Below are 19,138 nucleotides of genomic sequence, written 5' to 3'. Positions count from 1 at the left end.
TTTATTTGTAAAGCCTTTTCCAATAGCGTTCATTGTTTTGCCAGCCAGCTGTTCAATTTAAAACATGAAAACATCTCACAGTCAGAGTCCAGCTTTGAACGTGAAGTCTTGTGCAATGCTACTGCTCCTGAGTATCCTCCTTTAGGCACTTTCCTTCCTTCTCTAGTGATGGGGCCACCTGAAGGTTTCACATTTCTTAGAAGAACATCCAAGGGAGTGTGAACAGAGCTCAGGTATGCAATGGCATTAATCTTTTCCAGTCAGACCAAACACAGACTGGGCTTTGGTAAGGATATTCATCTCACTGTGCTATGCTCAGGTGACACTGATACTTCTTCCTGCACTGTTCTTTTGGATACCAAAAACCAGCCAGTTCCTAGGACTTATTCCAATGTTTCATGCTTACTGTGCTATAGTTGCACTGCTGAACAACTCAGCAGGCTGCGTATAGCCATCAACTCCCCTTCCTGCAAGGGTTTCTACAAGCCCTCAAATCTTTTATCCAATGCTATTTTGTTACTCCGACCTTCCTTCTCTTTCTGGTCTCTGCATGAAATGGGTCAGTTAGAAAAACAGTTTCTCTGCCCTGAGATTGTGTCAGCAGAAAACGTGTTCAATGGGTGGAAAGCAATCCTTGTGCAAATCTAATGTGCAATGTGGGATCAAGTGCATGCTCCAAGCCTGGTACCACACCTGACTATCACATGGAGAGCAGCAATGCCCATCTTTCCTCTTTCCAGAAGGGCTATTCTCAACCACTGTGGGTCACAGCCATATGGGTTCATTTCTTGCCCTCCTGCAATGCGTGTGAACTGAGATCCTCTCCTGGTGCACCTCCCAGAGCCCACCTCACCTGCTGGACCTCAGAGCCAACACGGCATAGGAAGATACGGGTAAACACTTCCCCCTGAGGTCAAATTCAGCAGTTAAATTCTGCATGTTTGTTTTTATAATGGCAAAAGTGACTTTTCTTCTATTACTTTCACTGAGTGAACGATACTCAAGCTTCCCAAAATGGCCTTCCTGGACAGAAACTAGACTGCAAAATGTCAGCCTGGAAGTTGGAAGTGCAAAGAAGCGATAAGTAACAGGAAAATACCCTTCAGTTGCCATCGAATGAATTTGGCTTAGTATGTGGTTTATAACGTGTAAGGTTTTAAATGTCAGGTGCCGTTTGTAAAAGTGCAGTCCCATGCCCTCAGCCTTGCAGAGCAGCATCGGGTACACAAGCCTCTCACTGGGCACTACTGCTCCATACGTGTGCAATGGGGTGTCCTGCACCTTAGCTGAGCGTGCCCTCTAGTACAGAGTGGACTTAGCAGTTCAGGAGACGTTAGACATATTTCTGTCCACTGACTGTATTGCCATTGCTTGCAATATTATAACAAATATCACAGTATTTGGCTTAAAGCTCCAGCTCCTGGACTCCTGTGATTAAAATGCTTGCCCTTTGGTGGCAGGCAGCATAAAATTTGAACACTTAAACAGAAGACAAATGGAAAGAACATACATTTATCAGTCTTAAAACAGTGTGATTGTTTTGACAGTCATGGTTGTTATCATCCTGCTCAAGTTTTCTTAATTCTTAATGCTGGCAATACTGTACTGAGAAGGTGTCTGTTGCTGGTTACCTTGACACGATCCTTCAGGAAGGCAGCTGCATGAGAAGGGCAGAGGGATGGGCAGGGGGAAGCAAGCAGTGTTAGAGCCATGCTCTTTGTGAGTTGTTGTTCTGATGTTTAGACAAGAGCTGCATCACAGCCTTCAAGGTTAGCCAGGAGAGACAGAAGTGACACAGCCTTTGGAAAGCTGTAGTCCTTAGCAGTGAACCTAAGGGGCTCTTGATGAGACAGAAAGGATAATCCTCTACCTGGGTCCCAGATAATCACAGATTCACGCACATGGAGCCTCAGCTAGATCAGGATGGAGTTATCCATCGAGCAGGGCTGAGCTCCCAACATCATTTCTCCAGCAATGCTTCATGATGCACCTGCAGGTGCAGAAGGGGATCATTTCATTCACTTACTTTTTGGGCTCTAGCAATTGGCTTTCTAATGCTGAATGATTACACTATAACGCTGGCCTGGAGCTTGTCTTTCAGGCTTGAATGCCAGGTTAGCAAGGGTGAATGTGGTCAGAGTGGGGTAAGCATGGACATCATTCGTTACTCTGCCACAAGCAGGCCCAGGTGGGCTTTCACTGGCCTCAAGTGTACACTGACAGCTCTGCCCTGTGGGATCCTGGCTGGGCACAGGCACAGATCTGGATATGTCTCACTCATCCAGGGGCTGCCTCTCTGCACTGAGGCCAAGGCAGTCACGCACCGCTTCCTTCTTCCACAGCCTCCTGGAATGGGCCCTCTCTACCTCTTCCTCATTCTGAGGGTCTGAGGTTCATGGCTTTTACAGGAGGACATGAGATTCTCTGCCCTTGCCTACATTAAGAGCTTTGTGAGTTTTCTGCTTGGAGTTGGATATGCTTGCCCTGCTACAGTGATCTCTGGGACAGGGAGCTATGCAGTTGAATTTTTGGATGGTGTAAGCTAGGCGTCTCTCCTGATTTCAGTTTGAGCAGCAGCATTATAATCTGTGTGGCAAATGCTGGACACTGTTGTACAGCACCAGGGACCATAATATTTCTACAGGACAGGGAACCAAGTCCCCCCTGGTAGCAATCTGTTCAGAGCTGCGGGGGTCTGAGCAGGCAGCTGATGCCACACAGTGCCCCAGCAGTGCCCTAGATAAACACAGCCCCTCTGAGCCAGGGGTGGGTGAAAAAGGAAGAAAGAGATACTCACGTGGCATGATGCCTTGGTCTGCCAGCTGCTCACGGGTCCTTCTCTGCTGAAGGCGTAGCTGTAAAACTGTGGGAGAGACAGTATGAGGAAAAGATGTCGATTTTTTTACTCAGGCACTAATACATCTGACTACAGGGTGTCAGGGGGTCTGTGTGTGGCACAGAGGTCTGGCACTGATCCCTGCTGCTGCTGAACCAGCCTTGGTGTGGCAGAAAGCTCCAGGCCAAGGAGGACTGTCAGGGAGGAGCTGCCTAGCCTGCACTTACCCAGTCCTCACGTTTGCAGACAGGTGAGCAGGGTAGGGCTGCTTCTGGGGCAGGCAGTACCCTGGTGCCTCGGACAGACTGATCCCTGCCTGGCACCTGCAACAGCAGCCTCAGGTGACCATGGCTTCAGCTCAAATAGATGCTCAGCTCTGAACTCTGAAGCTGGGATGTCCTCCCTCACCCCAGCACTGTGGGTTGAGTAGAGCTTTCCCATTCCATCATTCTCCTGAGGGCCTGGCAGCACATTTCCAGCCCTGCAAGCCTTGGCACTGGATGCAGATATGCTTACTGCACCGAGGGGGATGTAGATAATGTGGTGAGGACAAATTAGTGTCATCTCTGTACAAACCCATTGTTCCAAGGACTTACAATCTCCAGTATAACTTCTTTTTGGAAACAATGCACTGACAGATGGGAATGAACCCCTGATCAGGGTCACTAACTGGTTCAGCGACATGGCCTCAGCTACAGAGTATTGATCAGGCATCTAACAAAGAAGGACCTCTCAATATTTACAGCATGTAACTACAGCCCACCATGCACCTGCAGGCTGCCTTGTGCAAGGCTACAGACCTCTGTGTTGCCCAGAACTGCAAAAGTTAGTTCATCCCATCACTCAGGTAACCCTGACTGTACTTTGAGTTAGTAGCATATTCTACACCTTTGTTTTTGCAAATTTGTCTTCAGGAAGATAGACACTTGTATCAAAAGGTAAAATATAAAACTCACTTCCATATTTTCCTACTGGAAACCCAATACAGCTTGCCACAAGGACATATATCTTTCTGTGGTCACAATATAACTGTATGCATACCCCCTGCCTACCAGCACAGCCCCAGACTGCATCCCTTTAGATGTCTGGAGAGAGCTGATATTGGAAGGGGAAGAGAGGAGGGAAGGGGAAGATCAGCTTTTTTGTTCTCTGGAGAAACCTGCTGAGCTCTGCCAACAGCTCATGTCTGCAGTGTGGCTTCCTTGGGGTGTGGGATGAAGCTGAATAATAATCCCTTTCATAGGAGTCCCAAAGCACAAGGTTCCTTGAGATGCAATTCCTTCCTTGTGACTTTTCCATGTCCTCTGTACAAACCATGTCTTACATTCAGAGCAAATGTTTAGTGAAGACCCCACATGGGACAATGATCTCCTGCCAAATTTCAGCACTTCTTAGGACCCTCACCTTGCTGTGGGGGAAAAAATGTAGCATTTAGTACCTGGTAAAGTCTACATGCATGCTGTTCCCCTTACGCCAGAGTGAAGCTGGTGGCTAGAAGTCACTGGCAAACCTTGCTGCCAGGGAAGTGTGTAGCCCTCCACTGCCCCACAGCACCACCCCCAGTTGGTGCTGGTTCTGCCCATGGACATGGATTGAGAGCCTTGCACTCTAGGTATCTACATCAGACCCAGTTGTCTGCATCCCCTTTGCAGGAGTCATCCCATGCAGGGGACCTCAAAACCAAATTAAATAGTTCATGCTGTAGGAATGCCTGTCTTTCTTCCTTGAATATAGAGGCAATTTAATGGTAACTAGCTCGTGGTAGGTATCTTACACAGGGTGAGGTGGACCCCAGTTTCTCTGTGTAGAACCTTCTCTGTGACTGGCCACAACATTGAAAAACCATGCAGAGCTTTGTACTGCCCCAAGGAAGAGATGTATCTTTATAGAATAGGTGAGCTAAGGAAGGTCGGACACTGCCCAAGAATAACAAAGATTTGTAGCTCACCCAAGAATATTTCTCTGCTCTACTAGGTTCTGGCATTAGAGCATCTTGCCTTAAACTGAGGCAATTTGCACATCAAATCATCATCAAACAGGAATCAGAGATAGCAAAGACTGCCCCATCTAGCTGTAAAATATCCCAAGTGAGGATGTTCCATCACCTCCCTTCACAGCTCCCATGTGTTAAATCATTTGCACCATTTCCCTCTGACTTCTGACACAGCCAGACCAAGTGATATACCATATCCACATGAGCAAGGGGGTTGCTATCAATCAGAGGACCATGCATTCAGAGCCTACATTCTCTGCTGCTTCTGCTTATTTCAAAGCCCTTCCTAGCAGACAAATAATTTAACAGCCTCGGGGTGCAGTCAGACAGGCCTGTTTAGAGAAAAAGGAGATGTTACAAATTCCCTTGAACCATAGCTTGGAGGGTCATGATGATTTCCAGTGTGGTGGCTATAAGATTCCACATCTGCCTTAATGCAAGGAATGCTGAAAGCATGTGTTGGTTTCACTGTCATAGCTCCCCCTTTTCTTTCTGCTGCAGGAGCAGCACCCAGGAACCCAGATTTCCCAGATCCTACTGTCCTCCAGCAATCAGTGCACAATCCAGGGCAGCCTACCCTACTGCAGCTGGTCCATGCTCCAGCTAACAGCCTCTCCTTTGTCTCCTGTGCTAAGCACTGCAGATAGACCATCACAGAGGGGACCTGATATTATTCAATGATAATTTTGCACAGGGAGAAAAGGTCTCCAAATTGTGTTTCATGCTGACAGGCATAAAGGCTGTGACCTAACAATGACACAAGCTGAGTGCGAGAGCTAATCTCTTCCATGGATGAGTGGCTATGGGCAGGCCATGCAACCTCCCCCAGACACATGGGTCATGCTGAGCTTACAAAGTTCCTGGCCCATTATTAAGCCAGAGGGCAAGGAGGAAAAAGTTTATCCAGCCTTGTCTGTTCAGGGCATGCCAACAGAAAATGTGAGGACTGCCATGTGCAAATGCTGGCCATTTCCAGGAGCAGCCCAAGCTTGACAGCTGAAACAGTTATTTCAGCCACTGAATATTCATCCAGATCTGGACCTCCTCATGCAGTAGGATGCATGCCTTGACTCCCAGATATCATGTCTATGAACTTCCAAAGCCCGTTGCAAACCATCTGAAGGAACGTAGCTGTGGAGAGTGTCAGAAAATAACACTTCTCTGCAGGAAGAGGTAAAGCAGCCACTACTTTCATAGAATCATAGAATGGTTTGGGTTAGAAAGCACCTTAAAGATCATCTAGTTCCAGCTCCCCTGCATGGGTAGGGACACCTTCCACTAGATCAGATTGCTCAGAGCCTCATCCAACCTGACTTTGAACATTTCCAGGGAGGGCACATCCACAACTGCTCTGGACAACCTGTTCCAGGGCCTCACCATCCTCACAATAAATAATTTGTTCCTTATATCTAATTTAAATCAACCCTCTTTCAGTTTAAAACCATTACCCCTTGTCCTATCCCTATACCACCTGATAAAGAGTCCCTCCCCTCTTTCCTGTAGCCCCCTTTAAGTACTGGGAGGCCGCTCTAAGGTCTCCCTGTAGCATTCCCTTCTCCAGCTGAACACCCCCAACTCTCTCAGCCTGTCCTCACAGGGGAGGTGCTCCAGCCCCTGAGCATCTTCGTGGCCTCCTCTGGACGCACTCGAGCAGGTTGATGTCCTTCTTATATTGGGGGCCCCAGAGGTGGACAGAGCACTGCGGGGGGGGGGGGGCGTCTCACAAGAGCAGAGTAGAGGGGGAGAGACCCCTCCCTTGACCTGCTGCCCACAATTCTCTTGGTGCAACCCAGGACACAGTTGGCTTTCTGAACTGTGAGCGCACATTGCTGGCTCATAGTCAGTTTTCCATCTATTACTACTCCCAAGTCTTTCTCCATAGGGCTGCTCTCAATCCACTCATCGCCCAGCCTGTATTTGTGCTTGGGATGCCTCAACCCATGTGCAGATGCACTTAGCCTTGCTGAATTTCATGAGGTTTGCACAGGCCCACCTCTCAAGCCTGTCCATGTCCCTCTCAATGGCATCTCTTCCCTCCAGCATATCAACCACACCACACAGCTTGGTGTCATCATTTCAGCAGCCTAAGAGTCAATGCTGCAGCTTGCATCTTGGCGGATGCCGAGTCAAGGTTTGCATCTTTCCCTTACAACCAACGATGCTTAAAAACAGGGCTGGAGTAACCCCTGGCACCATCTAAACAACCACCACTTGGCTGCTTCTTGAAGGGGGCTTGAGATCTGTTGAAACTGTGTCTGACCCAAGCTGCATTCCTGTCCTCTTCATTTGCTACGTGTCTGGAGGCCTGAGCTCTGAGTGCTGCATGTGACTCACTTTGAGGATTCTGTCACCTTTCACTTTTGGGAATTATTTTTTTCCTGAATATTCTTAATTTTCAAGGAAACTGCTTTGCTAACATTTCAGAGGAACACTTATGTTGCAGGGAGTGATGGCTGGAGTACTGATGAGCCAATCTTGGTCCCATAACCTCAGCATCCTTGTTGCCTGCCTGCACCAGCTTGGGCGGTAAGAAGTACACCCAAGGGAGCAGTCATGCACACTGGTCACCCTGGGGTACAAAGCTGTGCTGGCACCATCAGCTATCATCAGCTGAGAGACAACCTTGCTTTCAGCAACCCTGCTCCCTCCTATGGTACCCCATGACGAGAAATCCCTCCCTAGATGATGTGAGGCATGTCAGAGCTGTTCCAGTAACTTTGCTCGTGAACTGTTAGAAATACTCCTCTCTTCTATGCTAGCACCAAGTCCCATTTAGTGATACAGATTCCAGAAACATCCTCTGCAGTGGGGCTGTGTCATCTGTGCAGAGAAGACCTCCTGGCATCAGTCAAAGCTGGCTCTGGTGGCCCAAACTCTGACCATTGCCCATGACTCACAGTCGTGAGTCATCGTCCTCCCTAGGAGTTGACCTCAGAGCTTGAGGAAGCTAAGAGGACAGCTTGGGCCTTTCTTGGCCTGGTGATGCACTGGAAAAGATGTGTTCAATTCCTCCCTCCATCCCAGGAGGCCTTCTGCTTCAGTCTGTGGGAACACTTTGAGTCCAGTGCTCAGCAGACCATCAGGGTGGGACTTTTGTCACCTGCATCAGAGCATCCTGCATACATTTGTCATTGATAAAGCACTCATAGCACCATCCTCTCTTTGGGGCATTAGCTTTAACAGCACAGTGGGTTGAACAGCACTGCGGCAAATTGCCCAGGGAGGTGGGGAAACTGCACCTCTCACAGGGTTCAGGACTAGAACGGGCAGGCAAAGCCATGGCTGAAATGACCTAATGTTGGTGATGGTCTGTCTCCTAGAAGGAGGCTGGATCAGAGCCCGTCCTGGCCAGAGCAGGTTCCCTGGGAATTCTGAGGCTTCACGAGGCTTTCTCAGTATTCAGCTCAACCTTGCAGCTGAGGTGAACTGCCCAGGTGAAGCTGCAGGTCTATTGCTGCTTCTTGACTTCTGACCCAGCATCTGTCCCTATCTCTGGCAGACCCTCTGGGAACGGGAGGGGCTGAGGCAGAGTCACTACTGCTTCACCTCTTCCCACCTCTCTTATGTGGTTTCAGGTGAAATCCCAATAATTGGTGGTTTCCTCCCTGCCTGGGCTACACTCTGATTTGGAACCTTCTCTGTTTTGGAATTGCATTCACAACAAGTACAACTGCTGTACTCTCATTTTCCTCTGAAATAAAGTCACTGCTGCTACCAGAACTGATGGTTGGGAAGTTGCCTGCTGATCCCTGCACCACTTGGTGCTCCTGGGCTTTGCAGTAAAAGGGACCACCAGAAGCACCACCTTATGCCAGTTTGACCCAAGAGGGTGACCATGATGGGAGTCAGCAGTTTGACAAACAACTGAAGCTGGCATTGCTACTGAAAAAAGCAGCAGCAGGTCACTGTCCCCTCTGCCAGCCACCCCAGCAGCTCATTCCTGCCCTTCGTGGCCCAGAGCTGGGGTTTGAGAGCATGACTGCAGCTCAGTGGTGCACAGGACTGCTCCGCTGGGGCCAGGGGGGAGTTGACAGCAAATTGGGAATGGGGTGATGGGGAGGAGGGACTCCTGTTTTCCTTTTTTGCATGTCAAACAGCAGCTGAGCAAATGTGAAACGTGTTTGTCCATGGTCATGGTTTGTATCAAAGGAACCCGGTGACCTTCCTCTGCTCACACACTGGCTGACAAAAATCAGTGATGTTTTGGACCCAGCCTCCCTTGAAAGGCAGGATTGCTGCTGGCTTTGAGACTGTCTTTACAGATGGTGTCTGAGGCTTTCTCATGTGAACATGCCAGGGGGAGAGAAGCTGCCCAGTGGGAGATGCATGTGGGATCCTTTGGCTGTCCCAAGGTCCCGGCAGGGCAGGAACAGGCTGGCTTGGTGGCAGAGTGCAGTCATGTTGCTTGTGGCCTTCTTGGGGCTGTGGCTGTTTCTCACAGGTGCATCAGGAGCAGAAACCTGTATTCAAAGCAGGACATCCAAACAGGCAGGGCAGCTGGGAGCGGTGGTGCTCTGTCCTGGCTGAGCAACAGGCTGACAACAAGCTCCTGACATGGGGACTGTACTTAGATGAATGCAGAGTCACCCTGAGATGGGTGACAAGCCAGTCAATATCCTGGGTGCCACCACTGGCAGGGTGAAGCACTGGTCCAGCAGAGCATCATAGGGCCTGCTTTTCTGGAGATGTTGTTTTGCAAAAACACCTTGGCTGGGCTCTGTCCTGAGCCCCTCCATGGCTCTCGGCCCATCTGCTCGGCTGACAGCCAGGTGCCACAAAGTGATTTCTCTGTAGAGCTGTGACCCCAAGCCTGTGTTATTCTCCACCTGTGTGGGACCAGGGTGAACAGAGATGAAGTGCAGCCACTCACAGCCCAGCTGAAAATGACACTGCTCAGCCTGGACAGTCGTGGAAGGCCCTGGTCAGTCCTCTCCCGGTCCTCACTTCAGAGGTGAGAGCATTTTACCTTCTCCCAGGCAGATGTGCTACAAATTTGTGTGTTACCCAGGAGGCTACACTGCACTGAAAATCTCATCTACATGGGTGAGAGAACATCTCTAAACCAATGTTTGGGCCTGCAAATGCCTTGGAAGAGCCTTAAGACCACACCTGGCTAGCAAGGAGCCCAGACCACCGAATGGGCACAGGTCAGCACTAAAGAACAACCAGCTGTGAAATCCCTCTGAAGTCTTGTCCATCATCACATGCAACCTCAACCTCACCATGGTCCTGAGAACAGGCGGTCACCAGTCCTCCATGGAGTCATCCCTTCAGCATCCTTGTGAGCACTTCATACGTCCTTTTCCTCAGCAGTGAGGCATGTTTCAAGCTGTGCTATAACACATGCCTGACAGAGGAACATACGTCTGTCAGCTAAAACGCCAAGGTATAAGATGCTGGAAAAACAAAACCAAGCACTAACCGATGTACATGAAGTCAGTGTTTTCTAAAAACTTCATGAAATTACAAAATGGTATCATCAGTTACAGAGAGGCCATGGTTTGAACACACATGCTGATTGTGAACTGTATGAGTTCATCATCTGAGAGGAAACACATGCACATGCTTTATCTTTAGACACTGGGAAAATGAAAATAAAGGTTCTGCCAAAATGCCTGGCCCAACACCCTACCAAGACCTACTCTCTTCTGCCTTTATTAACCTGCTGATTTTGGTCCAAATCACTCTCTCCACCAGAGGCAGACAGGATAAATTCTGTTCTCATCTCAACCAGCTCCATTCAAGCCTTATGTGTAAGCATGAATCCTTTCCTCCATGGAGCCAGGCAAGTCTCCTTTTCAAATTCACACCCATGTGTCCACAATTAGGCCTGGATATTACCCCATGCCAAGCCATGTGGAGCCATATTTAGAGTGCTAAACTTTCATTTCTCACCAATTATCTGAACTACCACTGATGTTATGCAGATGTTGGCCTTGTAAACTTTCTTTCCATATCACTGGACAGAAAAGGTCAGAGTTAAGGTTAAGTCTGCATTTGCCAGCTAAGGTTAAGTCTGCATTTGCCAGCTTGGTTTGCTCTGTCCGATGACAACACTTCTCCACTGCTGGAGTACACTTGGTTTGCATTCAAAGCGGGAGATCACTTCACATAAATGATTGTCTCTGGGAAGAGTTAAATATGTTTCTGGAACAGCCCTTAGATGTCCTAGTTGATTTAGTGCAATCCCATTGATAATTGGAGCACACGGAATAGCATGGCAGGCTTGAAGAATCATCATTCCTGCAAAATTTGTCAGGATGACCTCAGATCAGTATATTTATCTTTGGCAAAACAGACAAAATAAACACGCACACAAATCCATGAGGAAGGGGAGGGGGAACCTGAAGGCCTGCAGCATGTTGGTGATTTGATCTATCCCCTCTGGAGCGGTTCTGGTGCCCTGCATGGAGTAGCTACTGACTTTCCACAATGCTTGGCTATGCTGGTCCTTCACTGCGGACCACTGGAGAGAGAAGAGCAGGAGAAAACACTATGGAACTCGAGGAAGGATTGCTGGGCACTGTGAAAAAGCCACTGCCTCCATCAGATCAGCCTTTTCTGGACAAGCACTTTCTTTTTCTTGCTACTGATGCTACCAGATGGAAACAAGACACTGCAAAGCTGACCCTTGAGCCACTCCAGGAGGGACACCTATGTGCCACCATCTTCTAGCTGCCACTTCCTTGCTCCACTTTCTAACTGCTGTGTGCCACAGAGATTAAAGGGATTCTGGAATGAGGAAACAACAAGCCAGTAATAATCTCTAGCACCCTTTAACACAGACATAGCTCTTTCAGCTGCTCAGTGTGTGCAGGCCATGGAGACACAGCAAAAGTTTAGTTATTAAGATTTACTTCAGCTCTCATTAACATTGGCCTGGAATCCTTCAAAAGGGATTCAGACTCGTCATGAGTCACTGAGCACAGCTAATCCTTCCCAAACCTGGGGAGCAAGCAAAGCCTCACACCTGCCTGCGCAAGACCATTTCCCAAGCAATGGTGCATCATGAAGTGTGGCTTCTTCTGGCTTCTCATGTCAGGGTCTGATCCCTTCTGGCTTGTCCTTCACCTGCTCCGTGCAAGCTACACAGCTCTCTGTGCTGTTCTCCTGTAGTGTATTATAGCCCCTGAACCATGCAGGGGGGTGTGGTGCAGGGTGATGGGTTGTTTGAGATGTTCATTCCTCTTCCAAGTGAATGGAGGACAGTAAATCTGGGCACTGCACCTCCTGCCATCTTTGTGGGGCTTTACAGCCACCAAAGTCTGCACACGGAGCAGGGACACCAGAGCAAACTCTGTCCCATGGAGACTTTGTACAGAAAAGAGATTCAACCACTTCAACCATTAAATGTTAGCTTTTCCTCTCTGTTCCCCATATTACTAAAAATCTAGCACAAACTGAAAGCAGCATTATTGATTTATCTGTATTCCTTAGCATCCTGTTCTCCTCCCCTGTCTCGCAGACTGCAATGACCAGGGTTGTGCTGTGGCCGTGTCCTGCATTACCTGTGGCAGTGCCATCAGTGGGGAAAGCGAGGTGCAGACATGCATTTGGGATTTTGGCAAGCCCAACTCAAACTAAATAAATAGGCAGAGAAATCTTGTCAAATGGGAAATCTGTCTTTCACCAGGCAATAGTGAGGGATGGCGGTTGTGGGAATAAGTCATGAACCAAAGAATGCCCAACAAATTGGCTGCCCTAGAAATGCTGAAAGGCACAAGAATTTATGGACACAGAGACCCACAAAGTTTACTTTTACTGGAGAATCATTTGAAAAATATGTTTAGAGATCCTATTGTTGGTTCCATAATAAAGCCAGCTTACAAATAAACCAGAAATGAGCCTTAAAAATAATACTGGTTCATTTGAAAAGAATGCAGAGACATGTAACACAGCCCATCCTCCTCTTGTCAGAAAGGTGGCAGTGTTGCTTTGTAGTTGCTGGAAGAATTGTTATAGACAGATTTTTTTCAAATGAACAGCAATGTACCATAATATACCAACAAAATCTAAGGAATGACTTAATCTAATGAAATGTAAGATCAGAGTGATACAGAAACCACACCAAAGCCCTGGACCCAAGTTTTGTATAATTCAGCCAGACTAGGACACTTGTGCTTGCACACACACTCTTGGGTTTTCAACCAACTGCCAACTTTGTATTTGCTGAGAAAACAAAGTTTAAGTTGACCACCCAGCTATCTAAGAGATCCTGATAACACCACTCATGTCTACCATTAGTATCATAAATCTCTAATTTCATTATCTACAATGCACAAGGAGGCAAAAACACACACGGTGTGGGTGACATGCCAGACTGGATGCATGCTCCAACGTGACTACCCCGTCCGGTTTTACAGAGTCCCATATGGCACATGCAGCTGGTTTGTCTGAACATCCTCACAGATAATATTCCCAGGGAGAACGTCACCTCTGGGAAGGTCAGAGAATGCTCCCCGTGAACATTTTTTGACATTACGATTATTATTGCAGTATTAAAAAAAATTACAAGCAAAGATACCCACTCACAAACATGGCATACTTACAATAAATAAAGCCAGTGAATAAAGGCATGAATATCCAGCAGAAGGTCTGATTTAGAAGTGACTGTCCCATAGTTCACCTTCACTCACCTTCACTCACGCTGAATGTCCTCTGAGAAGCCCCTTACCGGTGCTTCCCCTAACTTATGAGACGGAGGCATGTTTTACTTGCAAAACCCTCCGCGAGTGGCAATCAATTGTGTGGCTCTGGTTTTATTTCTCTGATGATGTCACTTTAAATACTTTTCATGTTCCATTTGTTATTTTTACTTCTAAAAATGACGCATTTCTTCAAATTCATTTTTTTCCAATTAGTCACAACTTAATGGAACAAAGTCAGCTGCCTGCATGTCAGAGAGAGTGTCAGGCCCATCCTCACTGCGATTATCACAGACGGACCTGCAAGAGCACCTGGAATATACGGACGATGTTAGGTACCTTGTTTATCCCAGATGCCCTTTTGGCTTCCTGCCCATATCCTTTGCAGCAGGGCCGGGGCAGGAGACCCAGGAACTGCAGTTTTACCAAAATAAACCACAGACATAAATCGAAGACAATGAAAAAACAGAAAAAAAAAAAAAAAAGCACGCAACAGAGAGGAAGGAAGATGTGTTTCTCCACTTGCGGAATAGCCTCTGTAAGAGCAAAGCCGTGACAGCTCTACGACCCCTTGAATATTTTGTTCGCATGCTGCTTCCAAACATTTAATGCAAAACAGTCTGTGGCTATGGCTTGCCGGAGAGAGAAGTTTTAAAAGAAATCTCAAGGTTTCCCCTACCTGATCTGAACTTGCTCCGAATCAGCAAGGAGTGCTCAGACCCCAGGAGTGTCATGGTGACTCGGGGACCAGATCCAGATGCCCCTCAATTAAACCATTAACGTCTTCCACAGAGAAAAGCTGACCAGACCACGGCTAGTGCTCAGGATTCATCCAGCTCTCCTGGACTCTCTGGGTGCTTTTACAGCTGGCTGGCAAGAAGCAGCAAGTGGCTTTGAAAGGTTTGGTCCCATCCAGCACTGACCCTCCACAGACACCAACTGCTCCCCTTGTGCTGTGTTGAACTAATTAACGTGGAGCTGGCGGGAGCCTCCTCCCGCCCGGAGTTTACTACCAGCAGCTGGGTGTCCTGGCTGATGTCATCGTCTAGCGGGGAGCAGAGACTATCGGAAAGGGTCTTAGCAAAGACAGAAGTTTGATATCTGATACTAATTACTACCGGCCGGTACGCAGCCAATCAGGGCTCTCCCCATCTGGGCTGACTTCGGGAGCCGCTAGGAAATATCAACAGAGCGAAGGCTTAACCCTTTGCAGTGTGGTGCGAGGTAGGCCCCGCAGCCTCCGGCTCCCACGCCGGGGCAGCCAGGGCAGTTTTGGGGTTTGTGGGCTCCTTAAGACGAAGGAAGGGCTGAGGTTAGGGCAAGCGTCCCGGGTGAGGGGACGGCTGGGTGCAGCCCTTCTGCGCGAGTGCCGTGTTGGATGCCCTTCCCGTTAGGGAGCCAAAGGACGTGGCTACTCGGCAAACGGAGCTGTGACTCCGACAGTTGCTGCCCCTCGTCTGGCTTGTTTGGGTGCTGATGCACAGAGCAGGCTGCGCCTGGGCTGCACAGAGCCTGGGGCTGCTCTAGGAAGCTGGACGTGAGCACAGGGGTGCTCAGGTATTTCCTCTGCGCTCCCCTCTCGCAGTGTAGGCATGCCCAAAGCTGTGCTGCGTGGGGCACCCCTTCAGAACGTGACTGCATACATAGGATTACCCACTTGAGATGCTCACATACACCGTGGCTCAGGTAGCATGTGCTGCAGGCACTCAGAACATGTCCTCTTGTTTGTTACACCCAGACACTCAGAATAATACCAAATACATGAGACAGGGCTAAATTTTAACTTAAAGTTTCCTGTGCTACAAATGAGCACAGTAATCCCAAGGAAGCTAGGCACAGCCATGTGCTGGACATAGCCGCAATGGAGGATGCTTCTCCACCTACCAAACATTCTCTTAGAGAAGAAAAACTTTTTGCAAACATGCAAAGTAAAGAGATACAGATCTTTTGAGGCTCTCCCTCCCCCAGCCCACATCTGGTTCACTTGAGGTAAGTGGAAGGATATGAACTGATGGCATCTTTTGCCCTCTAACATGAATGATACAAGCCAAGCTAAGTCAAGGACAGGTCTCAGCTTCCCTGACATATGGTTCTCATCTGGGAAGCTGCTTAAATTCCCAATAGATCATAAACATCCACCTGAAAACTCCCTCAGACCTGGTTTGGGGGTTTGTTGGAGTTTTGGTTTTGTTTGTTTGTTTGTATTTGTTTGGGTTTTTTTATTAATCCTGTGGTTTCTGGGAAGTCCTCTTAAACATTTTGGCTTGGTGATAGGAATTTCAGGGCTTCCAGACTTGTAGACCCATGGTACCAGAGACCTTAGAAAGCTAGCACCCCCAGAAGCTCTGATTCCAGCAGTGCCCCACTTAGAGCTGAGAAGTGCTAGCGTCCCTCACCCTCATGTAGTCCATGTGATGAGGCTGTCCCGAGCTGAGCCCTCTACCTGTCATGGGCTGGACATGTGATTTCCTGGTCATACTACATCTGATATTCCTTAATATCTGATGGGGAAGAGATTATTGAAATAAATTCACCTCCAAGCATTGACCTGAGTCAGTAACAGAGCCCTACTGCAGTATCCAGTAAGGTGGCCAGGAGGGTTGTTCCTTAGGAATTTATTGGAATGTTTAGTCCACAATGTTTGAAATGTCTCATCTAGTGGACTTCTCCTCATAAGTAGTGCTGTCCTGAAACTAATGCCACCATTTAGCAGAACCACACTATGAGCAGCTCAAGGACAAGACAGGACTCAGTGGCAGCCACAGTCTCAAACTGCAGTTTCTTGTACTTTCTTGCATTGCAAATGCCTGTATGATTTACTGCTCCTGCTGGCCAAAGCCCTGCTCAGGTATTCCTGCTGCCTTTGGAGCCTGCCAGTTCCTAATGTCTTCCCCATTGTGAATTAGCTGGACCTACCTGAGCAGGCTCTGGCCATACAGCGCCTCATGTGCTGATCTCACCCTGGATCTGTCCCTCTACCCCTTCAGAACTATCTGCAGATGTGATGGATGGGCACGTGAGATCCAGGCCTGATACCAAATACTTGAAGGAGGCTGGCAGGACAGGCCTGGTCCCTGATGCAGTGCACTCTGTTGGGGGGCTTCTCCCATCACCACCACCAGCAGCACCTTGTCTCTGCTGAGACTCATGCACAGAAGAGGACTTGTCAAAAGACCCCACATCAAGGATGTAGACAGTGCAGGAGACTTCTGGGCCCCTAAAGCCCTTGAGTATCATAGTCTTCCCTCTTTCATGGAGATGCATTACCCACCTAAATGATAGATGAAGACAAAGGACTTTTTTTTTTTCCAGCATGGATTACTACAATGATTAGTGGGTGAAATGGATATAGGATGTGGTCTCCTAATTTTTCAGACCAGTCTGGAGGTGCCTCTAAAGCAGTGAATAAAACAGACCAATTAAAAAATTCAGTTTTTGACTTTCAGAAAATTTTTCACATGGTCCCACACAAGTGTGGTGAAAAATCAGAATTGTTCCAAGGCAGGAAGCAAAGTATTGTGATGAGTTAAAATCAGGAATACACAAGAAAAGGACACAGAAAGGTTGGGCAATGATCAACAGGGAAAAAGGGCAAACACTGTATTTATTATTTTTTTAGATGGGGTAGGGGTGCAAAATGTGCAGCTGAAAAAGCAAACAGGTTAGTAAAATCCCAGAATGATCAAGAAAGTGGTGTGTGGCCTGCCTCAGCTGGGGAGGGTGGCCAGACAGTGGCAGATGGAGTCCATCTGATGTGGATAAATTCCTTACTTTCATGTCAGAATGGAGGATGAACCCTGCAAACTCCCCAAGCACAGAAGCCTGGGAGATGGACTCATGTAAGGATCACAGGTTCTTTGAGCTTGAGTCACTGTGAGTGTCTACAGAGGCTAAGTGGACGAGGTGGTGTCTACGATTCAGAATAGATCTTCCTCCTTGTTTGGTGACTGTTCACTCAGATTGATACAAAGTGTGGTGTGATTTAGCAGGTGCATTCTGGTGGGTAATTTTCTAGGGATGTATGTGGTGTCCCACCTGGCTGACCTGACCTCTATTTTAATGGAATGCCTTTGTTCCTCCCTACTCTTTTCTCAGGACTTTTTATTAACCTGCAGACAGTTCCTGAGCAGTTCCCCTGAAGGGCACCTGTCAGACCAGCACTGCATATGGGAGGTTGTACTGGTCATGTATACTAGGGTGTGTAGGTAGTTCTCCACTAGCTGAAAGAGTGAGCCTGCTTCTATCTGAGTGCATTTCCACCAGGTATTTAGCTGTGTGAGGCCCCTAAGCATCCCCTCTCACAGTGGGATTTTCGCAGTGCCTGTGCAGGATTACTGGTGGTATGCTTTGCTCCCTCTTTCCTGGCATTACAAGCCCGTGAGAGAATGGATGAGACTGTTGCAGCTTTCTTTAATTCCTTTTTCTTCTCAGCTACAGCCTGTTGGCCACTGATGGTCCTTCCCCTGAATGCCCAGATCCCAACAATCAGCATTGGCACTCTGCTAAATGACACCAAAAATGGAAGTGAAGAGCAGGAAGACTGAAGTGTCAACCAAGGGGCTCAAACTGCTGCATACAATCTCATCTAAAAACTCACTTCCTGGTTAAAACAGAATTTTTTTAGGGAGACTGAGGAGAATCTCTGTGTCAGCACAGACAACATCTCAAGATGATCTTGCTTATTTGGAACTTCTCTCCATGCAGCTCCCTGTCCAGGTGGCGTTGGAGCTACCACTCTGAGAGCACTGAGGTGCTCTTCTGAGAAGGCTGTAGAAACTGTGCTGGTCACTCTGGCAGCCACTAGACACAGGACTGTCACTTCTCAAGTCTGAAGTGACTTCAGTCTCTCTTCCTTGAGTGGTAATTGCTAATGCTGGGCTCTTAACTCTGGAGGTGCATAGAATGATCATTTCTCTTCCCCATTCTGTGTGCCATTTACATTTATTGATGTTGAATCTCATCTGATGATTCATCTTTCAGGAATTCAGCATGGAGAGAGCATTCTGCAACTGTTTGCAGAAACTTTTACTTCTAACTGCTTTAGCCTTTTTGAATCATCAGCCCTTTTCCCTAACGTTTCTGCTGAGGAGCCCTCTCCTAGCACATGCTCCTTTGGCACTCCACAAACTACCTCACTCAGATGTGAAAAATGGCCATTTAGTCCTATTTTTAACAAGTCATTCATCCCTGGAAGGCTCTTCCTCTTCCCACCTACAAGCTTGTAACTAGAGATGTCCGAGGAGGAATCTCATTGAAAGGTTGGTGGCAACCCACAGCCACTGTATTTTTTGGCCCACTCTTACTTGTACTATCAGTGAACACTTCAAAGACTTTTGAGCAATTGGTGCGCATGATAACCCTCATACATAGAATTCCTCTATATTTCTGCTAAATCTATTCAACAAATTCACAAACTGGAATGAACATCTATAGTTACTTGGGTCTTCACCAGAGTCTTCTTTAAAAATGACCATCATATTTGCCATTTTCCTTCACCCAAGGCAGTGAAGGATGCTGGGTCTCACACCGTGCTTAGCAGCAGAGACGTGTTCCTTTGACTATTTCAGAGTTCTGCAGTCCTCTGGGACTACTGGGTCCCAGAGGTTTGTTACTACTCATTTGAGAAGTTTCTTCTAAAATCACTTCTGATGCTACTTCAACAGC

At 47.8% G+C, this 19,138-nt stretch overlaps 1 protein-coding gene across 9 annotated transcripts in view; it reads right to left on the bottom strand.

The window, feature by feature from the left end:
- MYOCD (myocardin) overlaps nucleotides 1-14,492 on the bottom strand; it is a 39,418-nt gene extending 24,926 nt beyond the window's left edge. For 5 of the 9 annotated variants that reach the window (XM_074847398.1, XM_074847399.1, XM_074847401.1 and 2 more), the window contains exons 1-2: nucleotides 13,379-14,492; nucleotides 2,798-2,863 (exon numbers count right to left, since the gene is read on the bottom strand). In XM_074847398.1, the coding sequence (XP_074703499.1) occupies nucleotides 2,798-2,863; nucleotides 13,379-13,448 (136 nt within the window). In that variant the 5' untranslated portion in view covers nucleotides 13,449-14,492. Of the gene's footprint in view, nucleotides 1-1,870; nucleotides 1,991-2,797; nucleotides 2,864-13,378 lie in introns of those variants that run through there. The other 4 variants (XM_074847406.1, XM_074847407.1, XM_074847400.1 and 1 more) reach the window with 3 other exon arrangements.
- Nucleotides 14,493-19,138: the final 4,646 nt, after the last annotated feature.

This window comes from Strix aluco, chromosome 21, assembly GCF_031877795.1.
Source record: "Strix aluco isolate bStrAlu1 chromosome 21, bStrAlu1.hap1, whole genome shotgun sequence".
Lineage (NCBI taxonomy): Eukaryota > Metazoa > Chordata > Aves > Strigiformes > Strigidae > Strix > Strix aluco.
Note: the sequence above shows the minus strand (reverse complement) of the source record. Positions and strands in the feature narration are given on the sequence as shown.